The sequence below is a fragment of the Elaeis guineensis genome, chromosome 2 (genome assembly GCF_000442705.2).
Source record: "Elaeis guineensis isolate ETL-2024a chromosome 2, EG11, whole genome shotgun sequence".
NCBI classification, from domain to species: domain Eukaryota; kingdom Viridiplantae; phylum Streptophyta; class Magnoliopsida; order Arecales; family Arecaceae; genus Elaeis; species Elaeis guineensis.
The window spans coordinates 103,032,976-103,052,868 of NC_025994.2; the positions used below are offsets into that span (position 1 = coordinate 103,032,976).

General features: G+C 38.0%; 1 protein-coding gene across 1 annotated transcript; it reads left to right on the forward strand.

The window, feature by feature from the left end:
- The first annotated feature begins 5,638 nt into the window (after window positions 1-5,638).
- Window positions 5,639-12,039, forward strand: LOC105032920 (S-linalool synthase-like). The gene is made up of 12 exons (XM_019852987.3): window positions 5,639-5,978; window positions 6,457-6,646; window positions 6,754-6,974; window positions 7,063-7,186; window positions 8,979-9,094; window positions 9,202-9,431; window positions 9,812-9,927; window positions 10,022-10,114; window positions 10,303-10,518; window positions 10,601-10,730; window positions 10,834-11,076; window positions 11,162-12,039. The coding sequence occupies exons 1-12, from the start codon at window positions 5,678-5,680 to the stop codon at window positions 11,750-11,752; spliced, it is 2,571 nt and encodes an 856-aa protein (XP_019708546.2). The 5' UTR covers window positions 5,639-5,677; the 3' UTR covers window positions 11,753-12,039.
- The last annotated feature ends 7,854 nt before the right edge of the window (window positions 12,040-19,893 follow it).

Genomic DNA, 19,893 nt, shown 5'->3' on the forward strand with positions numbered 1-19,893 from the left:
TCGGGCGATACCTATTCGGGGGACCAGACTCAGGCCGGCGTCATAGAGAGCTTGCTCGGTAACAAGCTCCCTCTGCTTCGGGACCGACATGTCTTTGAGTCGGTGGAAGTCCTCCCGGTCGTCCACGTCGACCCGACTGTTGTCGTTGGCCTCAGTTCGCCGGCCAACCACCATGACACGCGGCGCGCAGGGGTTGGCTCCGCTGTCGGCCGCCCGCGCCGGTCCGCATCCCCGATGGGACGCCTCACCCGCGATCGGCGCCCAATATCCGATCGACTGACGCCGTATCATCCGGCGCCCGATCTTCTGACACCGACGTGACGACTGACGACGACAAGGCATGGCGTCTGACACCTGACGTCGGCGCGACTTCTGGCATCGACTAGACGTTCGGATCACTTGGGATTCGTGAGATGTCTGACAACGGATCAGCCGGCGGTACGGTCGGATCTGCACATGCGACAAATCCACTCCCAGTCGCCCGGCCTTGCTACCCGAATGAAGGCATCGGCCAGCTCTCCACCCGACTTAGGAGTGGAGGGGGGCAACTGTTGGGGGATACCGACCGACCGACCGACCGACTATCGGAGGGCCCGACCGACTGGCGGCCCGACCGACCGACCGACTATCGGAGGGCCCGACCGGCTGGCGGCCCGACCGACCGACCGACTATCGGAGGGCCCGACCGGCTGGCGGCCCGACCACCGACCGACCGACCGACTATCGGAGGGCCCGACCGGCTGGCGGCCCGACCGACTAACCGACGGCCCGACGAACAACTCTGACTGGCCGATCGTAAGTCGGGCGACAGGCCAACGGACGCCATCAGCGGCTAACCGCGGCCATTCCACGGTCCATTCCCGACCGACTAAACCCAGAGGTCCGGTAGCCGACCCACTTGAAGCTCGCCGACCGACGGAGGAGTCCGACGCCACTCTGCTGGCCACCGACCTTGGGTCGGCCGACTCCACCAACCGCCGTACGGCCGCCAGACGTTGTCAGCTCTGACACGGACATGCGGCACAGTTACCTAGGGGCATTGTCCCGCCGAGAGCCGGGTCAACCCTGGTGATTAGACGGCTACACGGCGACATGACGTTTTCACGGCGGCTCTGACAGCCTACAGTGAGTTGACAGTTCCTCACTTGTCCGCGCCATTAATGATGGCGCCATACCACGCTCCACTATATATACCGGGGAAGGCAACAGTGCAAGGGGTCGATCCGCCCGTCTCTCCCACATACGCAGGCTCGCTCCCTCTCTCTCTCTCTCTCTCTCCCTCTCAGAGCTCTCTATCTGCATTTCACTGTTGCCCAGTCACCTCTCTGACTTGACCGTCGGAGGGTCCCCGCCGGAGCCGCCTCCGGTCAGTGCGGACTTCTTTTTGCAGGTGCACGCTTCCCGGCGATCGGGCGACGAGGCGATTGGCCGCAACAATACGTATTGCCGACATATAGCGGGGTGTTGTCATGGTTCGTCCCATTCCCTTTTGCCACGTAGCCATGTGCGATCTAAAACTATAATCCAGTGTTCGAATCCCTTGGATCATGACGGACTCACAAATGACAGCCTAGCAGCCGGCGGAGAGCATGTGAGGTTTTTTCCGGTCAATAGGATATATTATACCATTGGTCTCTGGATGCGTGTGTAGGAATCAAAATAAAAAATACTTAAAAATTTAGAAGGAACACGTAGTCTTATAAGATAATATCAGTACGGTTGGCCACATATGCTCATCAATTTTGAAATCACATTTTAGGATAAACATTTGTCAATGAGCCGCGCTAGATTCGGGATGGTGTTATGTATATTTCTTGTCTGCCACGATTATCAATTCTGAAATCTATCGAGCCCACGAGGTTTGGATGTATCAACGAGTGGAATTGACGATGCAAGTCCACTAGGTTTAGGATGCATGGGTTGTTTGTAATTTAGTTTTCGATCAAAAATCGATTCGAATTGAATTAAAAAATTAAATCAAAATTAAATTACATATAATCTAATTCGATTTTTGATTTTTATTTATAAAAATTTTAATTTTCGATTCGATTCAATTAAAAATTAAAAAATTTAAAAATTAAATCAAAAATTAAAATCATAATTAAAATTTATGTTATTTATTATTTTAAAAATTTATTGGTTATATAAATGGATGATTGGATATTAGATTTGGTCTATTATCATAATTTGTTATGATGGTTGATTGCTTGTTTGTACGTAGATAATATGATTTTTGATATATTATATTTTATTTATTATCGATTTATTATTTATCGATTATTAATATATTATTAATTATTAATTATTAATTATTAATATAAAAAATTATCAAACAATAAATTCAATAAATCTTAAATTTAAGTAAATATAATGTAATAAACTAATAATGAGTCGATGATAATTATTTGAATATGTTGTATAAAAAATAAATAATTATAAAATTATAAAAAAATTAAATAATCAAATCAGTTTGAATCGAAATTTTTGATTCAATTTTGATTTGATTTTTTTTTATTCAAAATAATTTTTTATTTTTATTATTTAATTTTTAAATCAAATCGTTTTGAATTGGACCGGATCGATTAAAATCGAATGGACTTCACGTGTTTCTCGTGATGTAGGCACTTGGAGCGATGAGCAATTAATGTGAGATGCTCAGCTCTTGCACCTCCATTCCTTTGGGTTGTTTGTCCTGCATGGTGAGGTGCAGCTATATACATCCAAGTAGCTACTGGATGTGCAGCCCCAGGACTTCAAGGCACCGGTAGCGAGATGATTTTTCCGACGATAGGTGAGGGACGAAGGTAGTAAATAGGATCAATATTCCAAACAAGGAAGAATAATATCTGCAACCTTAGGATAATCCGATGCATCCTCATGCACAGGAATAAAAATGAGATGAATAGAGATTTGAAACATCTTGATGGATAAAACATAGAGTACTTTATAATTTATGCAAACATATGAATGGTAATAGATAAAGTATTTTAAGATATGTATAAGTAGAAATGATAAATAATTGAGAATAGAATGCTTTAAGATTTATGTCGGCAAATGGATGGTAGAAGATAAATGATAAAAGACATGATGTCTTGAGATCTATACAAATAGATGGATAAAAAAAGATTGAGGGTTTTAATATTTATGCAGGAATATGATTGACTTTGGATAAAATATTTCAAGATTCATACGACATGAATGGATAATAGAGGATATAGTGCTTTAATATTTGTATGGACATATAGATCATAGAAAATTAGGTACTTTAAGATCTGCGCAAATGAATAGACTGTAGATGAAATACTTTGAGATCTATATAGATGAACCGATGACAAAGAATGAAATTCTTAAATCTCTGTGCATACAGATGGATGACTGAGATCGTAGTACTTTAAGATTTATGCCGACAAATAATTTAAAAAGATTTGGATGCTTTAAAATCTGGATAAATAATAAAAAAGAGAGTATTTTGAAATATATGCAGGTAAATGAATGATAAAAAGTAATCCTACTAAAGCAAGGATATTTTTACTTTTTTTTTATTCCATTAATAGAGTTAACATTCAGACAAACAGCCGGAACAAATTATAACAAATTGTAAGTTTTGATTGTCAATTGATATTATTTAGATTTTTAGGATTTTAGTATAAATATTCTAGATCTGCAAGGTATCTCTATAATTTTATTTTTTTTTGGTTTAAAGCAATATGATTCACGCTTTGGTGTTAACGCAAGGAATTGCATCTAGCAGGACATTTGGCACAGAAGGCTGTTCATTTCCAGGTCAGTGCCACCTGAAATATATGGCCATAGATGAAGGATAAATGAAATAGACGTATGTTAGATGGCCATAGATCCACGTCACCTTGTCAGGCCGGCTGTTCTAGGAAAAATAGTGTGGTGTTTCCGACTGTTGCGGGGCCCACGAGGGTGACTGTTGCGTACCCAAGGCGGAAACGCTTCTCACCCGCTCCTGCACGTGGAACGAAGAGGCGGGCACCGGAGAAGAGAATATCGGGCGGACTATCTACCGCCACATTTTTCTCGAGTGCTGATGTAGGAGTCGAAGGTTAGAAATTTCTTCCATTAATTAAGTAATTAATTATATAATTAAAAATAAAAAATTTATATATAATATTTTTTATTTTTTAAAATATTTTTATCGATATAAACTATATGATTGGATAATATATACTAAGCAAATTGATCATTTAGCAAGCAAATATATACATATAAATATATCAATACATAGTTTTTAAAACATAATATTTATGGGTGCATAATGTATGATCGGATAATATATGTTTAATAATTAATTATCTAACAATTCAATATATATCTCTAAGCAAATTGATATGTAATTTTATAAATATTTTATTTATTAATATATACTATATAACTAGTTGATATATATTTATTGACTTCTTGATATATTTTTTTTATTATATTTAGTAGTGATCCAATATATACCTCTAAAAAATTTAAAACATAATTTTTAAAATTTATTTTTTATTTAGAGATATGCATTGGATCATTGCTGCAGTGTATCAAGGAAATTTGTATGCATCAAAAAACCAACGAGTATATACATCATCTAGTAATGTAGTATATATTTATGAATATTATATATCAATTTATTTAAAGATATGTATTGAGTTGTTTGATGAATAATTTATTAAATACGTATCATTTAACCATATATTATATACTAACTAATTTAATACTTTGGAAACTGAATGATAATTTATTTAGATATGTGTATTGACATATTTGATGACTCATTTACTTAGCAAATATTATCTGATGGTATAATATGTATCAATAAAAAATATATTTTAAAATAAAAATAATATATTTTTTATTATAGAATTAACGAGTCTTTAGCTTTTAGAATTCTTTTTCAAATGATGTTACAGATGTAGCAAAATAGGAAGCCATCCAATATTTCCTTCTATAGCAGGGGCAATATGATTTTTGTTCCTACACATCGATCCAATGTTTTTCTTTTCGTGTATTTCTGCATGGACCAAAATAAATAACGTTTGGAATCCTAGCAATTGTTGATTGCTAATTAATATAATATTTATATAGGTGGTGAACGTAGAATTTGCCCATATATCGCATGATATCATCTATATATATATATATATATTTAAATTTTTTAGAAAAGAGATTAATTTTATATTTATTAAAGATAATTTTCCTTCATTGGAAAATATAAATGACAAAATGATCTCTGATTTATTTATTTGTTCTCGTTAAGTAAATATGTGATGTACCAAAACTGTGCGAAAGTTCAATGGCTTGAGGTTATTCGGTGTTATAATACTACGTAGGTAGAAGTGGACAATTAACAGCTAGTCATCAAGCATTTGGATTATTTTGGTAAGAAACCAAGCATTTGGATTGGGTAGCTCATGCGTGACACGGTCTGCTCAATGTTGCTGGAGGTTCCATCCAAAGAAAAGACAAAAACGTAAAAAGGTGGGGCTCGAGGACTGAATGAGTGACGGAGGGGGTGGGGCCGGGCTGCGTGGGGCAAGCGATCGCCTCCCATCACACTATAAATACACCCTCGGGGAATTGAGCCAGGGCATCCAGATACAATTTTTTGCTTCTTGCAACCTCAAAAAAAAAAATCATCATCTTCTTCTTCCTAGTTGTGCTTCTGTAAGGCATGGAGGAGTCGTTGGAGTGCCTCGTCGAGAGGGTTAAGGAAGAGGTTTTCTCTCCCTCCGCTGACATGTACTCCTTCTTGCCACCGTCCGCCTACGAGACTGCATGGGTAGCCATGATACCCAATCCTGAACTTCGTCGTCGTCCAATGTTCCCAAACTGTTTGGATTGGGTGCTCCGTAACCAGAACCATGGAGGGTCATGGGGAGACCTTGATCTCACCATAGACAGCCTCACTGCTACTCTGGCCTGCATTGTTGCGCTTAAGACCTGGAACGTTGGTTCCATAAATATAGAAGAAGGTACAATCAAGCCGTCTTCCTTGTTATCATTCTTCAGAATTTCTTAAGTTCTTGATCCCTAATGGTTGGCTGCACGTACTTATATCTTAATATGTACGTCGTTACAAATAACTACGTGCACACATATCCTCCATATTCACATCAAATTAATAACTGCGTACGCACATACATTAGTGTGTGTAGGGACAATATAAACATATATAGGTATGTATGTGCAAATCTTATATGAGTATGCGTAGGGCTAGAAATTAAATTCTAATAGAAAAGATTGCCTATTAAAGTCCATTCAAAGAAACGACCGAGTGTTAAGTTCCACCATAAGTTAAGGTTCCAAATTAGAACATTTATTCTCCTACTGAGTTGCTCTAGGAGGACTTTAGAATAATTCACTGATCATGCAGCTCTCTGATGTGATGTGTGCATTTTGTGCTAAAGTCTTGACATTCGTCTTCCAACTCTTCCAAAAAAAAAAAAACAGGATTGAAGTTTCTTCATGCAAACACGGAGAAGCTGCTTCCGAAACACCAGGGTGGCATCCCCCGATGGTTTGCCATCTTATTCCCTGGCATGCTTGAGCTGGCGAAGGACAAAGGTTTGAAGGTGTTTCCTCAGGGTTACACAAGAGCCCTGGAAGATGTCTTCAATGAAAGGGAGAAAATTTTCAAAATGTAAATCCCTCTTTCAACATTTCTTTTCTTATTCATATTGCTTCATTCAAATTTATCAGTTCAAACGGGTATTCTACATTTCTGATACCTGCCTACTTCGTCTGCAGGGAAGAAATATCCTGTGGTGGTCACCATCTCCCATTTCCACTGTACCTCGAGGCCTTGCCGTCAATCTACCAAGGGAAGCATGAAGATATTCTTAAACATAAGAGAGAAGATGGGTCGCTATTCCATTCCCCGTCCGCAACTGCTTGTGCTTTCATCATCACTGGAGATAGAGATTGCAAGCAGTATTTGGAAGCCATGGTCCAAAGATGCCGGCGTGGAGGTGAGTTTAAAACAGCACTAGATCCGAAATTATATATGCTTTGTCTCTAAATGGAAGGTGACTGGGTACGGTTTGATGCGAGGCACAGTTCCTCCCACATATCCTGTGGACCAAGAACTTATAAAGCTGTGTCTGGTGGACCATTTGATGCGCCTAGGATGTGGTGAACATTTCACCAACGAAATAGGAGATGTGATGGATCGCCTTTATTGGTAAGCTTACAATTTTAGCTTCTCTTCCTGCTTGAAGATTTTTTAATTTTTGGTCACCTTATGTATCAACTTCGCTTCTTTCTTTCTTTTTTTTTTTTTTTTTTTTTGATTTTGAATTTCATCAACTTATCACAATCTTTAGTGGAGAGGGAAAAAAGGCTTGTCTATAGTTTTTGCACACTATTTTTTTCAAATACTATATTATGTATTAAGGTCCCAGATATATAATTTTTTCTTATGATCGACACCGATAATCACTTGGTTGAAGCAGGACTTTGTTTGCATAACGGTGAGTAGTTGACAATTCACCAGCTATGTTCCGTTGTTAATTGCAAATGTCATTAACAATATATAATCATTTTTGGTATAATATATAGTTTAAGATATCGTTGAAGTTTTGATTTTTTTTTTTCAACACAGAGTCCAAAACAAGAGTGATATTTCGTAACCTCATTTGTATTTTCAGTAATCTGAAAACTCTTTTTCATTTTCTAAAAATTATAAAAATAAGAAATTATGATTTTCAAAGATTTTTGAAAACTAAAACTGCTTATGATTACCATTAGTATCATTGCTTATGATTACCATTGCTAGCTAGCTATCATCTGCATCATTCTTGTCACCACTATAGGCTACTATCATACACTGTCTTCTTCTTTTATCTGTCTCTACCCACCACCAGCATCACTATTGTCACAATTGTCATCAAAGCAACCCAATTGATTCCAAAAAGATTTTGAACTTTAATTTTTGAAACAATATTTTTTTATTTTTTAATAATAAAAATTGAAAATTAGAAGTCATGCCGAAAATTGTGTATCGAATGGCTAGTTAATAACTCTACAATATCATCCATTCAGCTCACAATGCATTCCTTTATCAATAATATTTTGTTGTTGATGTTGTTATTATAGTGATTGTTGTAGTTATTATTGCTACGTACCGTTGCTGTTATAGTGTTTTTTATAAAGAATGATATGCAAATAAATTTTACAAATAATCGTATCTATTGTCGTCAGGTGCTTGCTTCAATGGGTATTATCACCAATCCAAAATTTTTAGAGTGGGAGACGGAAGTTCAATTCTAAATTGTATAAGCCCTTGCTCTGTCCCTACCTAATCTTGGCTTTGATCTAGATGAGGCGAGGCTGGGTGGGAATGGTACAGCTGTACAAGTGGCGGCGAGATTTTGTTTTTTTATTTTAATTTATTTTGAGCGGAGTATATGTTTAGGTACTCTAAGCTTTTTATTGCAAACGCAGTCGTTTCGGATAGCTGGCAATATAGTTTGGAGGGATCCTTAGAAGTTTAACCACATACATAGCATTGCCTCTCTTGAAGTGGAATTGAAGACTCCCTGGCCCTCGTCCTTTGAAGCAAGAGCATGGATCCCCTACAATACATGCACAGCACTGAAAAATATGGTACACCCCTAGATGGCATTCATCACGTACAGGATGGATGGTGGTGCATGGGCACGGGCCGTGCGATGCATGCCAAGCATGACCATCCATCCTACAATAGATGGCATCCACATACGGATGCACCGAACCTTGGGGTGCAGGACGTGCACCATAAAGAGTCCATGGTCTTTTAGAAAACATGCAACACGTTCCTTTTCATGCATCATGGTCTGACTAGTCTAACGGTTGAACCATATCCTCCTTAAATTCAACCCTCATAGCTTTTTATGGCATCTTGAACAACCTTGTATGTCCTTTATCCTTCACAGTTTTGAGCAAAAGAAAAAGCCTTGCTAATCATGAATCAATAATTGGAACTCCTCGTGTAGGAATTGGGAGATGAAGGAGTTGGAACCTGCTAAGATGCACGATCTGTCGTTCCAAATTTTCGGGGATTCTTTAGCCTTTCAACTCTTGAGGAGGCATGGCTATCGAATATCTCCAGGTAATGCTATTTATATAACATATATACACACATAGACATGTAGATAAATGCATGCATGCATCGTTAACTCTTCCATGGAAAGTGATTGATTGCTTTTGATGTCACAGAGAGGTTTTGCCGGTTTATGCGTGAACCACAAATGCTCTTGTATATGGAAGAGAACTACCAAGACTTCTTTGGAGCCATGTATGCTGTCTACAGAGCCACGCATTTGATGTTTTTAAAGGAACCAGAGCTCGAAAATGCAAAAACTTTCTCCAAGAAAATATTGCAGAAGGGATTGCCAAGTGAAGATTTAAACGACAGCCCTTTGGTTCTTTCTGATCACCAGAAAGAGGTAACTAAACGCTTTTTTTTTCGTTTCTCTCATCAACAAGGCATTGACTCGGCATTACATGGCACTAAGTGACCATCCTCATGAATCATGTGTGTCAAGTGTGCCATGCCACATCAACAACAAGAAAATATTTATATTAATGGTCAGTGTAGCATGATGTTACTTTCTTTAACAAATTTACATGATCTGTTCAGAGTTGAAAACGGCAAGAAGTATTAAATATTCTAAGAGGTTAAAATAAATGCTCGACTGACAATCTAGTTGGTGTAAATCGCTGAAGTAAATATTTGTCACCTACACATGTATATCATGTGCATTTGTGGTTTCAACAATCTAGTACTTTAATTTGGTAGCTCTTTAATGTTTATATGCTGAACCAGATTGAGCACGAGTTGAAGCATCTATGGTTAGCACGAATGGATCATCTGGAGCACCGGATGTACATAGAAAGAAGTAAAGGTTATAATCTATGGATCGGAAAGTCTTCATCTTACAGGTAGCACACATAGCAATTAGCAACCAAGTACTCGGTGTATGTAAACATTATTTATGGTTGGTGATGACATCAAATACTTTGTGCAAAACTGCAGACTGACATGCCCCGACGACATTATCCAGCTCGCCACAAAAAATTTCACGACTCGCCAATCAGTCTATAGGACTGAACTCAAGGAACTAAAGAGGTAGTTCTCTAGATTAAAGAAAGTCATATGGCTTTTTCCCTTTTCTGAGCGAAGCAATAAATGCTCTATTTCTATTTCTTTCCTTTGTTTGAGAAGAAAAGTAATGCACGCTTCTTGAGAGGATGCTATCACTCACTTTGTTTAGTTTTCTAATTGATTGTCTACTATGTAATATTAATACATCATAGGTGGTCCAAAGATACGGGCCTTGCCAACATGGGCTTCGGACGAGAGAAAACAACATATTGTTACTTCATTGCTGCTACTCCCATTTCCCATCCTTTAGATTCTGAGGCGCGGAAAATTGTGGCAAAGTGTGCAGTCTTAGTTACAGTTGCAGATGATTTTTTTGATGAACACGGTTCATTGGATGAACTACAACGCCTCAATGAAGCAGTCCGAAGGTATTGGTTGGTTGTGGCATGAAGGTTGAAGAATTTGCACATGGTTATTTTTTAATATTCCTAACTAGTTTGATGGTAATAGGTGGGAAGGAGAAGGCTTATCCGGGCATAGTAGAGTTATTTTTGATGCCCTTGATGACCTTGTATGTGATGTTGCATTGAAGATTTTCAACCAGCAAGGATATGATAGGAAAACACTTCTTCAAGATATCGTAAGTTTCTCATGATGTTTATCTTTTGAAATATGATGCGTACGTTGCCTTCATGAAAGTAACTGCAGTTTGAGCAAGTTCAAATTTGTTGTGTCATATGAAGTGGCGAGATGTGTTCGATGTGTGGTTGAAGGAGTCCGAGTGGAGTAGAAGCAGACAGGCGCCATCAATTGATGAATACCTCAGAGTTGCCACGATCTCTGTAGCTGCACAAGCGATGTTTCTCCCCGCATGTTATCTTGCAAGTCCGAAGCACCCACAGAACTCTCCAGGAACCCGTCATAGCAAAATTACCAACTTGTTAATGCTCTCAGCACGCTTACTGAACGACATGCAAAGCTACGAGGTTACACCACTTCCTCACCACAATTTTTCAGTCTCGTTATTCGTGTTATTATTGTTGTTTTCAAACGAATGCAAATTCATTTCAGAGAGAAATGAAGGACGGGAAACTGAACATGGTGCCATTGTACTTGAAAGAGAACCCAAGGGCAAATATTGAAGATTCAATTGCATACATAAAGAACATACTGGAAAGGCTCAAGAAGCAGATGCTTGAAATTATGATGACTGATGACAACACTGAAGTGCCGAAAGAATGGAAACAACTCCATCTATGTATTTTGAAGGCGTTTCAGATGCTTTATGACACTCAAAATGCATTCGACTCACCTACTGCGCTACTTCAGGACATTAGCATGGCCATCTACGAGCCATTAGTTATGGATTCTCAGAGAACGCTTTTGGCACCGTTGGTGCTTAATGCTCGTGAGTCAAATAAGGAGAATACAGGACGGTCTACATTGGATGATATTCCTGAAAAAGAACTGTCGATGAAGGCTGAAGCTCGGCTTCAAGGAGTGAACCGTAAAATAGTTTACAAGTCAAAAGCAATGCCTTCCAAAATCCAGCAGTCCCTATGCAATGTGAGGCCCCAAAATTTGCTTAGAGTACGGTGCCCATCTTCCTACATGCTTTTAGCTGTTCCTCCCGTTTCTCCAAGTCCTTTGTTGAGGATGTAGACGTGGCATGGTTCAGGTGTGCGTGTTGAAGAAATATTTATATCTATGCTGCCGTATCTTCTGTGTTGTTACGTATATACTGAAAGAGCGCAACACATATATTAATGATAATAAAGGAAATGTAAGCGCAATGAGAATGTATGGTTGATTCTGTCTGCACCCTTATTCATGTTTATACATAGACATGTTATATTGTATATTTGGGTTCTTTGGCCTGCACTAAGTATTGAAGATCTTTCAAAGGGTCCAAGCTGCATCATGCTCTAGTCATACAAACGCCATTGGCTAGGTCCATTTTGGTACCCTGTATATCTTCTAGCGAGGCATCCACATGGATCCTCATATATTTCATTTAGATTACTTTTATATCTTATATACTAATTATATCCTTAGACTCATTAAACTATGTCCAAGTATGTTACTGAAACTGATGAATGATTGAGACCTCAATTCAAGATCTATTATTGATCTAACAAAAACATCTCAAACATTATTCCTATCTTAAATTTCTTATTCAACCTGCTCTAATCCAATTAATGTCTCTGTACAACTTAACTTGATTAACCCAACTCTACTTGAGCTTAGGCTAAGGTAGGATGGGGTTGGGTTGAATTAGAGAAATCCCGGGCGCAAGACTAGGTTGAATTGGCCGAAGTATGAAGGTTAAGTTAGGATTTGCCATTAGCGCAAATCAACTTGCCCAAGTCAAAGCCCTCACAAACAAATTCGATAGAAAGGAAAATAAGTTCTTGAAATAAATATGATCAAGGGACACAGCAAAATGCAAAAAAATGGAAGGAACATTGGCATTCCTAGAGAACATTGGCATGGTGATTTATGCATTCCTAGAGAACATTGGCACAGTGATTTATGCATTTTTTGTCGATATGTTTTGAGAACATCTGTGCCACGTTTTCTGCCACAAACTTGTAAATCATGAAAGGAGAGCACCGGACAGATTTGGATAATGTCCATGATCAGAAAGATTTGTTGGTGAAAGGTAGGGGTCGGTTTTAAGGATTGAACTACAACATAGATTTGGATCCAAGAGCAATGCCTTCTGCAATCAAATTCCTCATAAAAATATACCTTCTTAAATCAAACAAACACTGGAACATGTGAGGCTCAAAAGTTTGCATCAATTTGCATGCCTCTGTTCCTACATGGTTATTTCCTTGCGCTCCTTTATTGCAGCACCTTTGTTCAAGATGTAGGTCCTATTGTTGGTGTTGAAGCAGCTATGATATACTTAAATCTGCATTGTCGCATCCAATACTAGATAGAAAGATTGCTTTGCTGAGCGAGTTTATCTTCTCAGACAACAGAAATTTATTGCACCTAGAAGAGAACAAACAGTTTCTTCTATTTTGTAGAACATTGTGACTGTACTCACTAAAAGGTTAGTCATAGAAAGATTATGGCCGTTGAGACGGAGAATCCGCGAGTTATATTCCGTGATTAAACCTGTAGCTGTCACGTCCGGCCCGAACCCAACACTCGGATCGGATATGTGATGGTCGCATACTCCTTAGAGCAAGTCCTAAAGAATATGCAAGGCCAAATTAAATCATTACAACCTTAACATCCATAATAATTCATTTCAACAATAATTCGTAAAACTTTGCATAATTACAAATTAAATTTCTTCAATCCTCTGATCAGGTACTATGACACTTTATCTATCCATCTGCTCACCCATAAATCCATACCATAGCCAACCATGGACATCTTGTAACTCTGAGAAGAAAAGAAAGATGAAGGGGTGTGAGCTTTACAGCCCAGTAAGAATTTTCATATCACACCAATATAATAATATAATCTGAAAATAAGGATAAGCAATAACACATAAAAGTCGATGTTTACTGTCCAGAATACTGCAAACATTTATAAATTATCTGTTTTATCAAAAGAGATGCATCATCATATGTTAAATAAGTGAAACAATTTTATTCAACAATTGTTTCATATCTTATCTTTCCATTTTCTTCTATTATCACATCATCTTTAATCCTTTTCTTTTTAGCTTTGGTTTTGGCTTTGGACTACCAGAATCATGCAACGATCTTTTATTCGGATCGATTTCTGTGATCTTCCTCGGATCGAAATATTCATGATCTTTTTCGGATCAAAGTGGCCATGATCTTTCTCGGATCAAATCATTCATGATCTTTCTCAGATCAGATTCTTCCACACACAAGTCTGTGGGGGCTGTCCCAGACATAAGCTCCTGACAGGCTATTCCACATGGCAAGGTCAGTCCAAACCATATTTTTCTTTCTTTTCATTTTTATAAAATTATAATATTTGACTTCATTAATCAATTCAAATTTTGTAGTGTAATAAATATGTCATACCCATATAATCATGCCATCAATCGCTGATACATATGTATTGATATAGCATACTCATGCTCAAAATCACATAAATAAATAACAGTATCTCAGATATAACAAATTCATCGATCTCAAATCCAACGATGCAAAATCAATGAGATAAAACCAACGGTAAAATAACATATATAAGGATGATCATGTAAAGGGATTCTTACCTTTACCGATGACTGATTCAAGCACAGAAATCAATGTTCTTCTTTGATTTATGAATTTCATAAACAAGATATTTCACTCAACATCTTACGCAGACAATCGTATCTCTTCATGATCCTGATCAATATAAAAAAATCATATATGAAGAAAATTATCCGATAATCAATCCTAATAACATAAATCTAGGACCTCTTTTAGGATTAACCAAAATTAGGATTTGTTTATGTATCAGGATCCTCCACTGATCCATAAGACTTTTAGAGAGAGAAAATCCATGAAGAGAGAGAAAATTCTAGAGAGAGAAAGTAAAGAGAGAAAGTGGAGATAGAAAATTTTTGTATCCTTTCGATGAGGTAATCATGATCGAGATTATCAGAGGTCCTATCAAGGTGACTCAATATGAATCAAATATTATAAATTTTGAATAAGATCGAGCTGGGATCAAATCTACTGCACGAATTTCGGAGCAATCTCAAATTATCTTATTTTTATTTCAAATTTATCCTAGGATCCGTGATGAAATCAGAGAGAGAGAAAAAGACTCTAGAGAGATAAAATCCATAAAAAGAGAAAAATTTTAGAGAGAGAAAATAGGCAGAGAATCTAGAGAGAGAAATTGGAGAGAGAAGGTAGAGAGAGGAGAGAGAGAAAGGAGGAAGAGGAGAGAGAGAAAATTTCTCTCTCTTCTTCTTCTTTTATTTATTTATTTTTTTCTATTTTTATTTTCTTTATTTTTATTTTTCTCTTTCTCTTTTTCTTTCTCTTTTTCTTTTTCTTCTTCTCTTTTTCTTTTCTTTCTTTTTCCTTTTCTTTTTCTTTTTCTTTTTCCTTCTTCTTTTCTTTTCTTCCAGTGGCCTCCCTTGGGCCGAAACGGGGGAAGACCGTGAGGTCCCCCTCAGTGGCACGGGCTCCGACGAGGTGGGCGGCATCCACTCGACAGCGACAGAGCAAGGCCGGCCGACGGTGAGGTTCGGCCAGCGAGCTTTCTCCCTTTTTTTTTCGAAAAATAGGGGACCCGCCCCTTTCTTCATGATTTTCGACCATTGGCCGGTCGCTGGCAGCCAAGGCTTACCGAGGACGACAGGTAGAGAGGTGAGGGTCCTATCCTAGGGGTGAGACGCCGCAACCGACGGCGCCGGTGGTCGGAAAAGAGAGGAAAGGGCCCGGCCGAAACAGAGCAAAATAGGGGTTCACCTTGTTCATGGATTTTTCGGTGATCCCGACGGCCGGTGAGGGTCTAAGCCATGGGGAGAAAGGAAAGAGGGAGAGGAAGAAAATTTGGAGTCTTACCTGAACTCCGGTGGCCTCTTCGACCATCGATTTCAGACGAACATGAGAAGAGGCTGCCGCGGCTTCTACGGAGAAAAGGAGAGGAATCAGGCTCGAAGATCACCGGTGGAGGGTCTTGAGAGAGGGAGAGGCTTGTTTATAGGGGTCCCTAGGGCTCCGGTGGTCCTAGGACTCCCTTTCTATCCGGGATTCATCGGAGAAGAAGACTCCCATCGGGAGTCTTCTTCCCGTTCTGTTTCTTCTCTCTCTTTTTTTTTTGTATGGTTTTGGGTTTTGGGCTTGATTTTGGGCCCATTTGGGCCGGGATGTTACATAAAAATATATATACATATTTTTTAAGCTGTGTTTTCTCTTGGTTGGGTCCGATTCCGTCACCGATGTGACGAATCTTTCAAGCAGCATATGAATGGCTCAAGAAAATAAGCAGCGTTAAACCACAGAAAAAGGAACCATTGGAGTCTCGGAGGTACAAATATTTTTCATACGTCCTCTAGTCTGTGGCCCTCGACATGGAGAAGAGGAAGTATTGCATGCACCAAGTGGAAGTCAACCGGCGCATATGCACGGTGGATAGCGTGTCGGCTTTGGACTTGAGAGGCCAATCCTTGTTTAGCAGAATCATTTATCTGGCCAGCACTGAACTATGCGGTGCCTCGTATCTGAATATCATGAGATTGTTTCGCTCAATCTCACCGAGATAATTGTCGGGTAAGCTGAGAGTGTATTTTTCTTGAGTGGCGAGATCCCCCAACGATGCCAGACCTCCCATATTCTCTCTTGAAGTTGCTGATTAGTGGTTTTATGAGGTATGGCGTTCCAGGATAACTTAAGATCCGTTTGGTGTATATCAGATTATCGAATAATTTAACGATTTTTTAAAATTATTTATCTGAAAAAGAGATTGAAAAAAATAATTTTTACTATATTTTATTGATCAAAAAATTATTTCAAAAAATAATACTGAAAAAGAATACTACGTTTGGTTGGAGATAATTCTATACAGAAATATGGTTAAATATATAAATTATCTATTAATAAAAAATATTATTTAATATCAAAAAATATTATCATCTCCAATCAATTTTTATATAATGATTATAATCACATAGGTTTTTACGTAATATCATTTGCATCTTTATTTTTTCTGAAAAACTCTTTAGTGAATGAATTTGAAAAAATATCAAAATAAATTTAATAATTATATATATATATTATTGTAAATATTTTATTAAGCGTGAATTATCATAACTTGAAAATTTATCAAATACCAACCTTTCTAATGTATTTATTTTATTTTTTCTCTTTAAAAAATAAGTATGGGATCCATCAATTTTGTTACTATCTCTCTTTTTCATTTTTCATATCAAATATGGTAATTCGATATAAAATTTATATTAGATTCATCGCAACCAGACGAACCCTTAGAGTAATCACATGTAAGTAGTAAATGATTAAGAAAGGAGGAGCACAGCAAATAGGAACCGAGGCCTTGAATACCTTTCTTCTAAAGATTGCCTGCTGTGAGAAGCTTGTTGTTGTAACACAACTAATTGAAGATTTTAACCTTTTAAGGCATGGAGAGGCTCCAAATAATGATGTTGAAAATGTGAAGTACTCCCCCCGTACAACAAGAAGAACTTAATACCACCTCTTTTACAGAGAAAATGTGAGAGTGATAGCCTTCTTTTTAATGTGATATTGCCGAAATGGAGCTTGTTCCATTGCCTGAAATTTAAATCATAAGAATCAAGATTTACATACATGGTTTTGAGCTGCGTCAAAGCAGTCAGCTGTTTCATTCCACATATTTTTAATGTGATCATCAAATTCGGGATGGGGATACCACTTGTTCTCAAATTTGAAAGGCCGCTGGAGCTAATTCATTTTGTCAATCCGAGGGTTAAGGAAGAGCAACAGTGGTGTGTGGGTCTGAGGTGGGACGCCCCAAGATTGACACAAAAGCCGTTGGAAAAGCATAATGCCACTCAGTAGAGGCAAAGCATCGATCTAATTTGGCGAGAGCGAGACTTGGATGGTCTCGTAGATTAGATCATATGAACTTCCGATCCGGGACACTTATTTCCAGGAGTTCCAGATGGCTGATAAGTAGAAAACAAAAATTTATGGTACGAAGAAAAGAACAAACAGTTTAGAAGGAATCAGATAATTCATATAGAAAGACTATAGAAAATTTCCGACCCTTGGAGGAGGCGTCGGAAATTTGCCGAGCGCGTCAAAACATTACGGCGCTTTTTTAAGCGTTGGTATAAACCAGAAATTAAAATGCAGAATCTGCGAGTAGTCTTCCCTGACCAAATTCTGTAGTTAAAACGATACAGTTTCTATGCGTTGTTTTCTCTTTGTTGGGGGCGATACTGAACGATGTAATGAATCTTTGAAGTACAATATGAGGGAATAATATCTACATAATCTCGGGCGAGTGGCTCGAGAAAATAGGAGGCGCTCAACCACAGAAAAGGGAACGATTACAGCCAACGAGGAACGGAGATTTTTCAGAAGTCTAATTTAGTCCGCTAGTTTGTGGCCCATGACATGGAGAACATGCTTTTCAAGTGGACATACTGTGTATCACGAGGAAACTCGTCAATCCACATTCCCGGTCGTGGCCCCTAATTGAATCCACGAGATCGATCCCACTTGAGCGGCATAGAGGCAAATTGTAGTCTGCTTTACAACGGAACATGTTGCTTTCATTATTATTGTCATTGTTATCCTTATTGCTGTCAGATCATCTTGTTAGGGAATTGCTTTTGAATCACTAACACAATGCTTCCATCTACTACTCTTCAGTTTGGACATTGTAAGGAATTGTATGTGTAAAGTCATCTAGCACTAATGAATGTTTAAAGACGTATACGAATAAATTTACATGCCATCAGATGCTTGCCTGATAACGTGTTTCAAGAGCACGAGATTTGCAAGTGAGCAAGCTCATCCCCAGTGGAAACAAATCGATAGTAATATTTGGACGCATCGTACAGTAGAATTCTACTTTCTTGTACATTTTTTTTTTTAAATGAAACTTTCTTGAACATCTACATACCAATTTTGACGTTCCCAAGCCATTCCAGCTCACTGCTGCAGGTGTCTGGGAATTGCAAGATAATTATTGTTTAGGAGCTGCGTCTTGGTTTCGGAGCTAATATTTCTGAGTATCTTCTGGCATACTATTGTACTCCGAAAGGAAAAAATGCCACCGTGTATCTGATTTTTGCAATGGACTTGCTCTCACTACCGCATCTTAATTAATCATTCATAAAAGCTAAAACTGATTTGTTTCTCTGTTCGGAATCATCTTTACTCCACCCAAAAAAAAAAAAAAAAAATCCCTATCTTGAGGTTTCTGCTGGCCAGTAGATTTCACGTTTGCATCAGAATCATGACAATGTTGTGCAAGGTCGATTCATTTTCTGCCCCGGTTATCAATTCTGAAATCTACCGAGCCCACAAGATTTGGATGTTTCCAAACCTCCATCCATCAATCTAGGTACTAGACAAACAAGTCGGTCGGCTAATTAAGGACCTCAAGGAACCGATACTGAGATGTTTTCTCGACCATGGGGGAGGGACGAAGGTGGTAAATAGGATTAATATGATGCAATGTTGGTGAAAGAAAATAAGGATTTATAAGGTGAAATCCTTCGAGGTATCAAAAAAAAACTTTCAACTTCAATTGGAGAAATAAGCTGAAGATTTTATTGATAAGAACCGAATAAATACAAACAAAGCTATTTATAGTGTCTTAACCCTAACACGGATGGTTCCGTAAACCTGAAAATTAAATAAAAACTAAGAACATGAACTGAATCAAAGATGGACTCCTAAACATAAAACGGTTCCAGAATCTATTAAAATAATGAAATTTGGGCCTGAAAAATAGGATGAGCTGGTAAACCCATAACTTTGATTTGGTTGCTTTTTCACCAAAACTATGATTATCATTTCTAATATAATTAGTATTTGTTAAAGATCTAAATTATCTTTAATAATATCAAGATTTTATGTATTATACCGATGTTTTGTGCATAATAAAGAACGGTAAAATTTGTTGGAAAAGTACTGATGAATTTTAAAAATTTTAGTATTTATATGATATAATATATATATATAATTAATATTTAGTATGTGATATTGATGTCACCATTCCGCAATGGAATTCAATGGTCTGTTAAACAATCTACATTTTAAAACCTTGACAATAATTATAATACTAATATGCAAATTTAAAATCACACATGGCAAATAATGACCGCTATAATCACAATATTTTTGGCAAAGACTCAT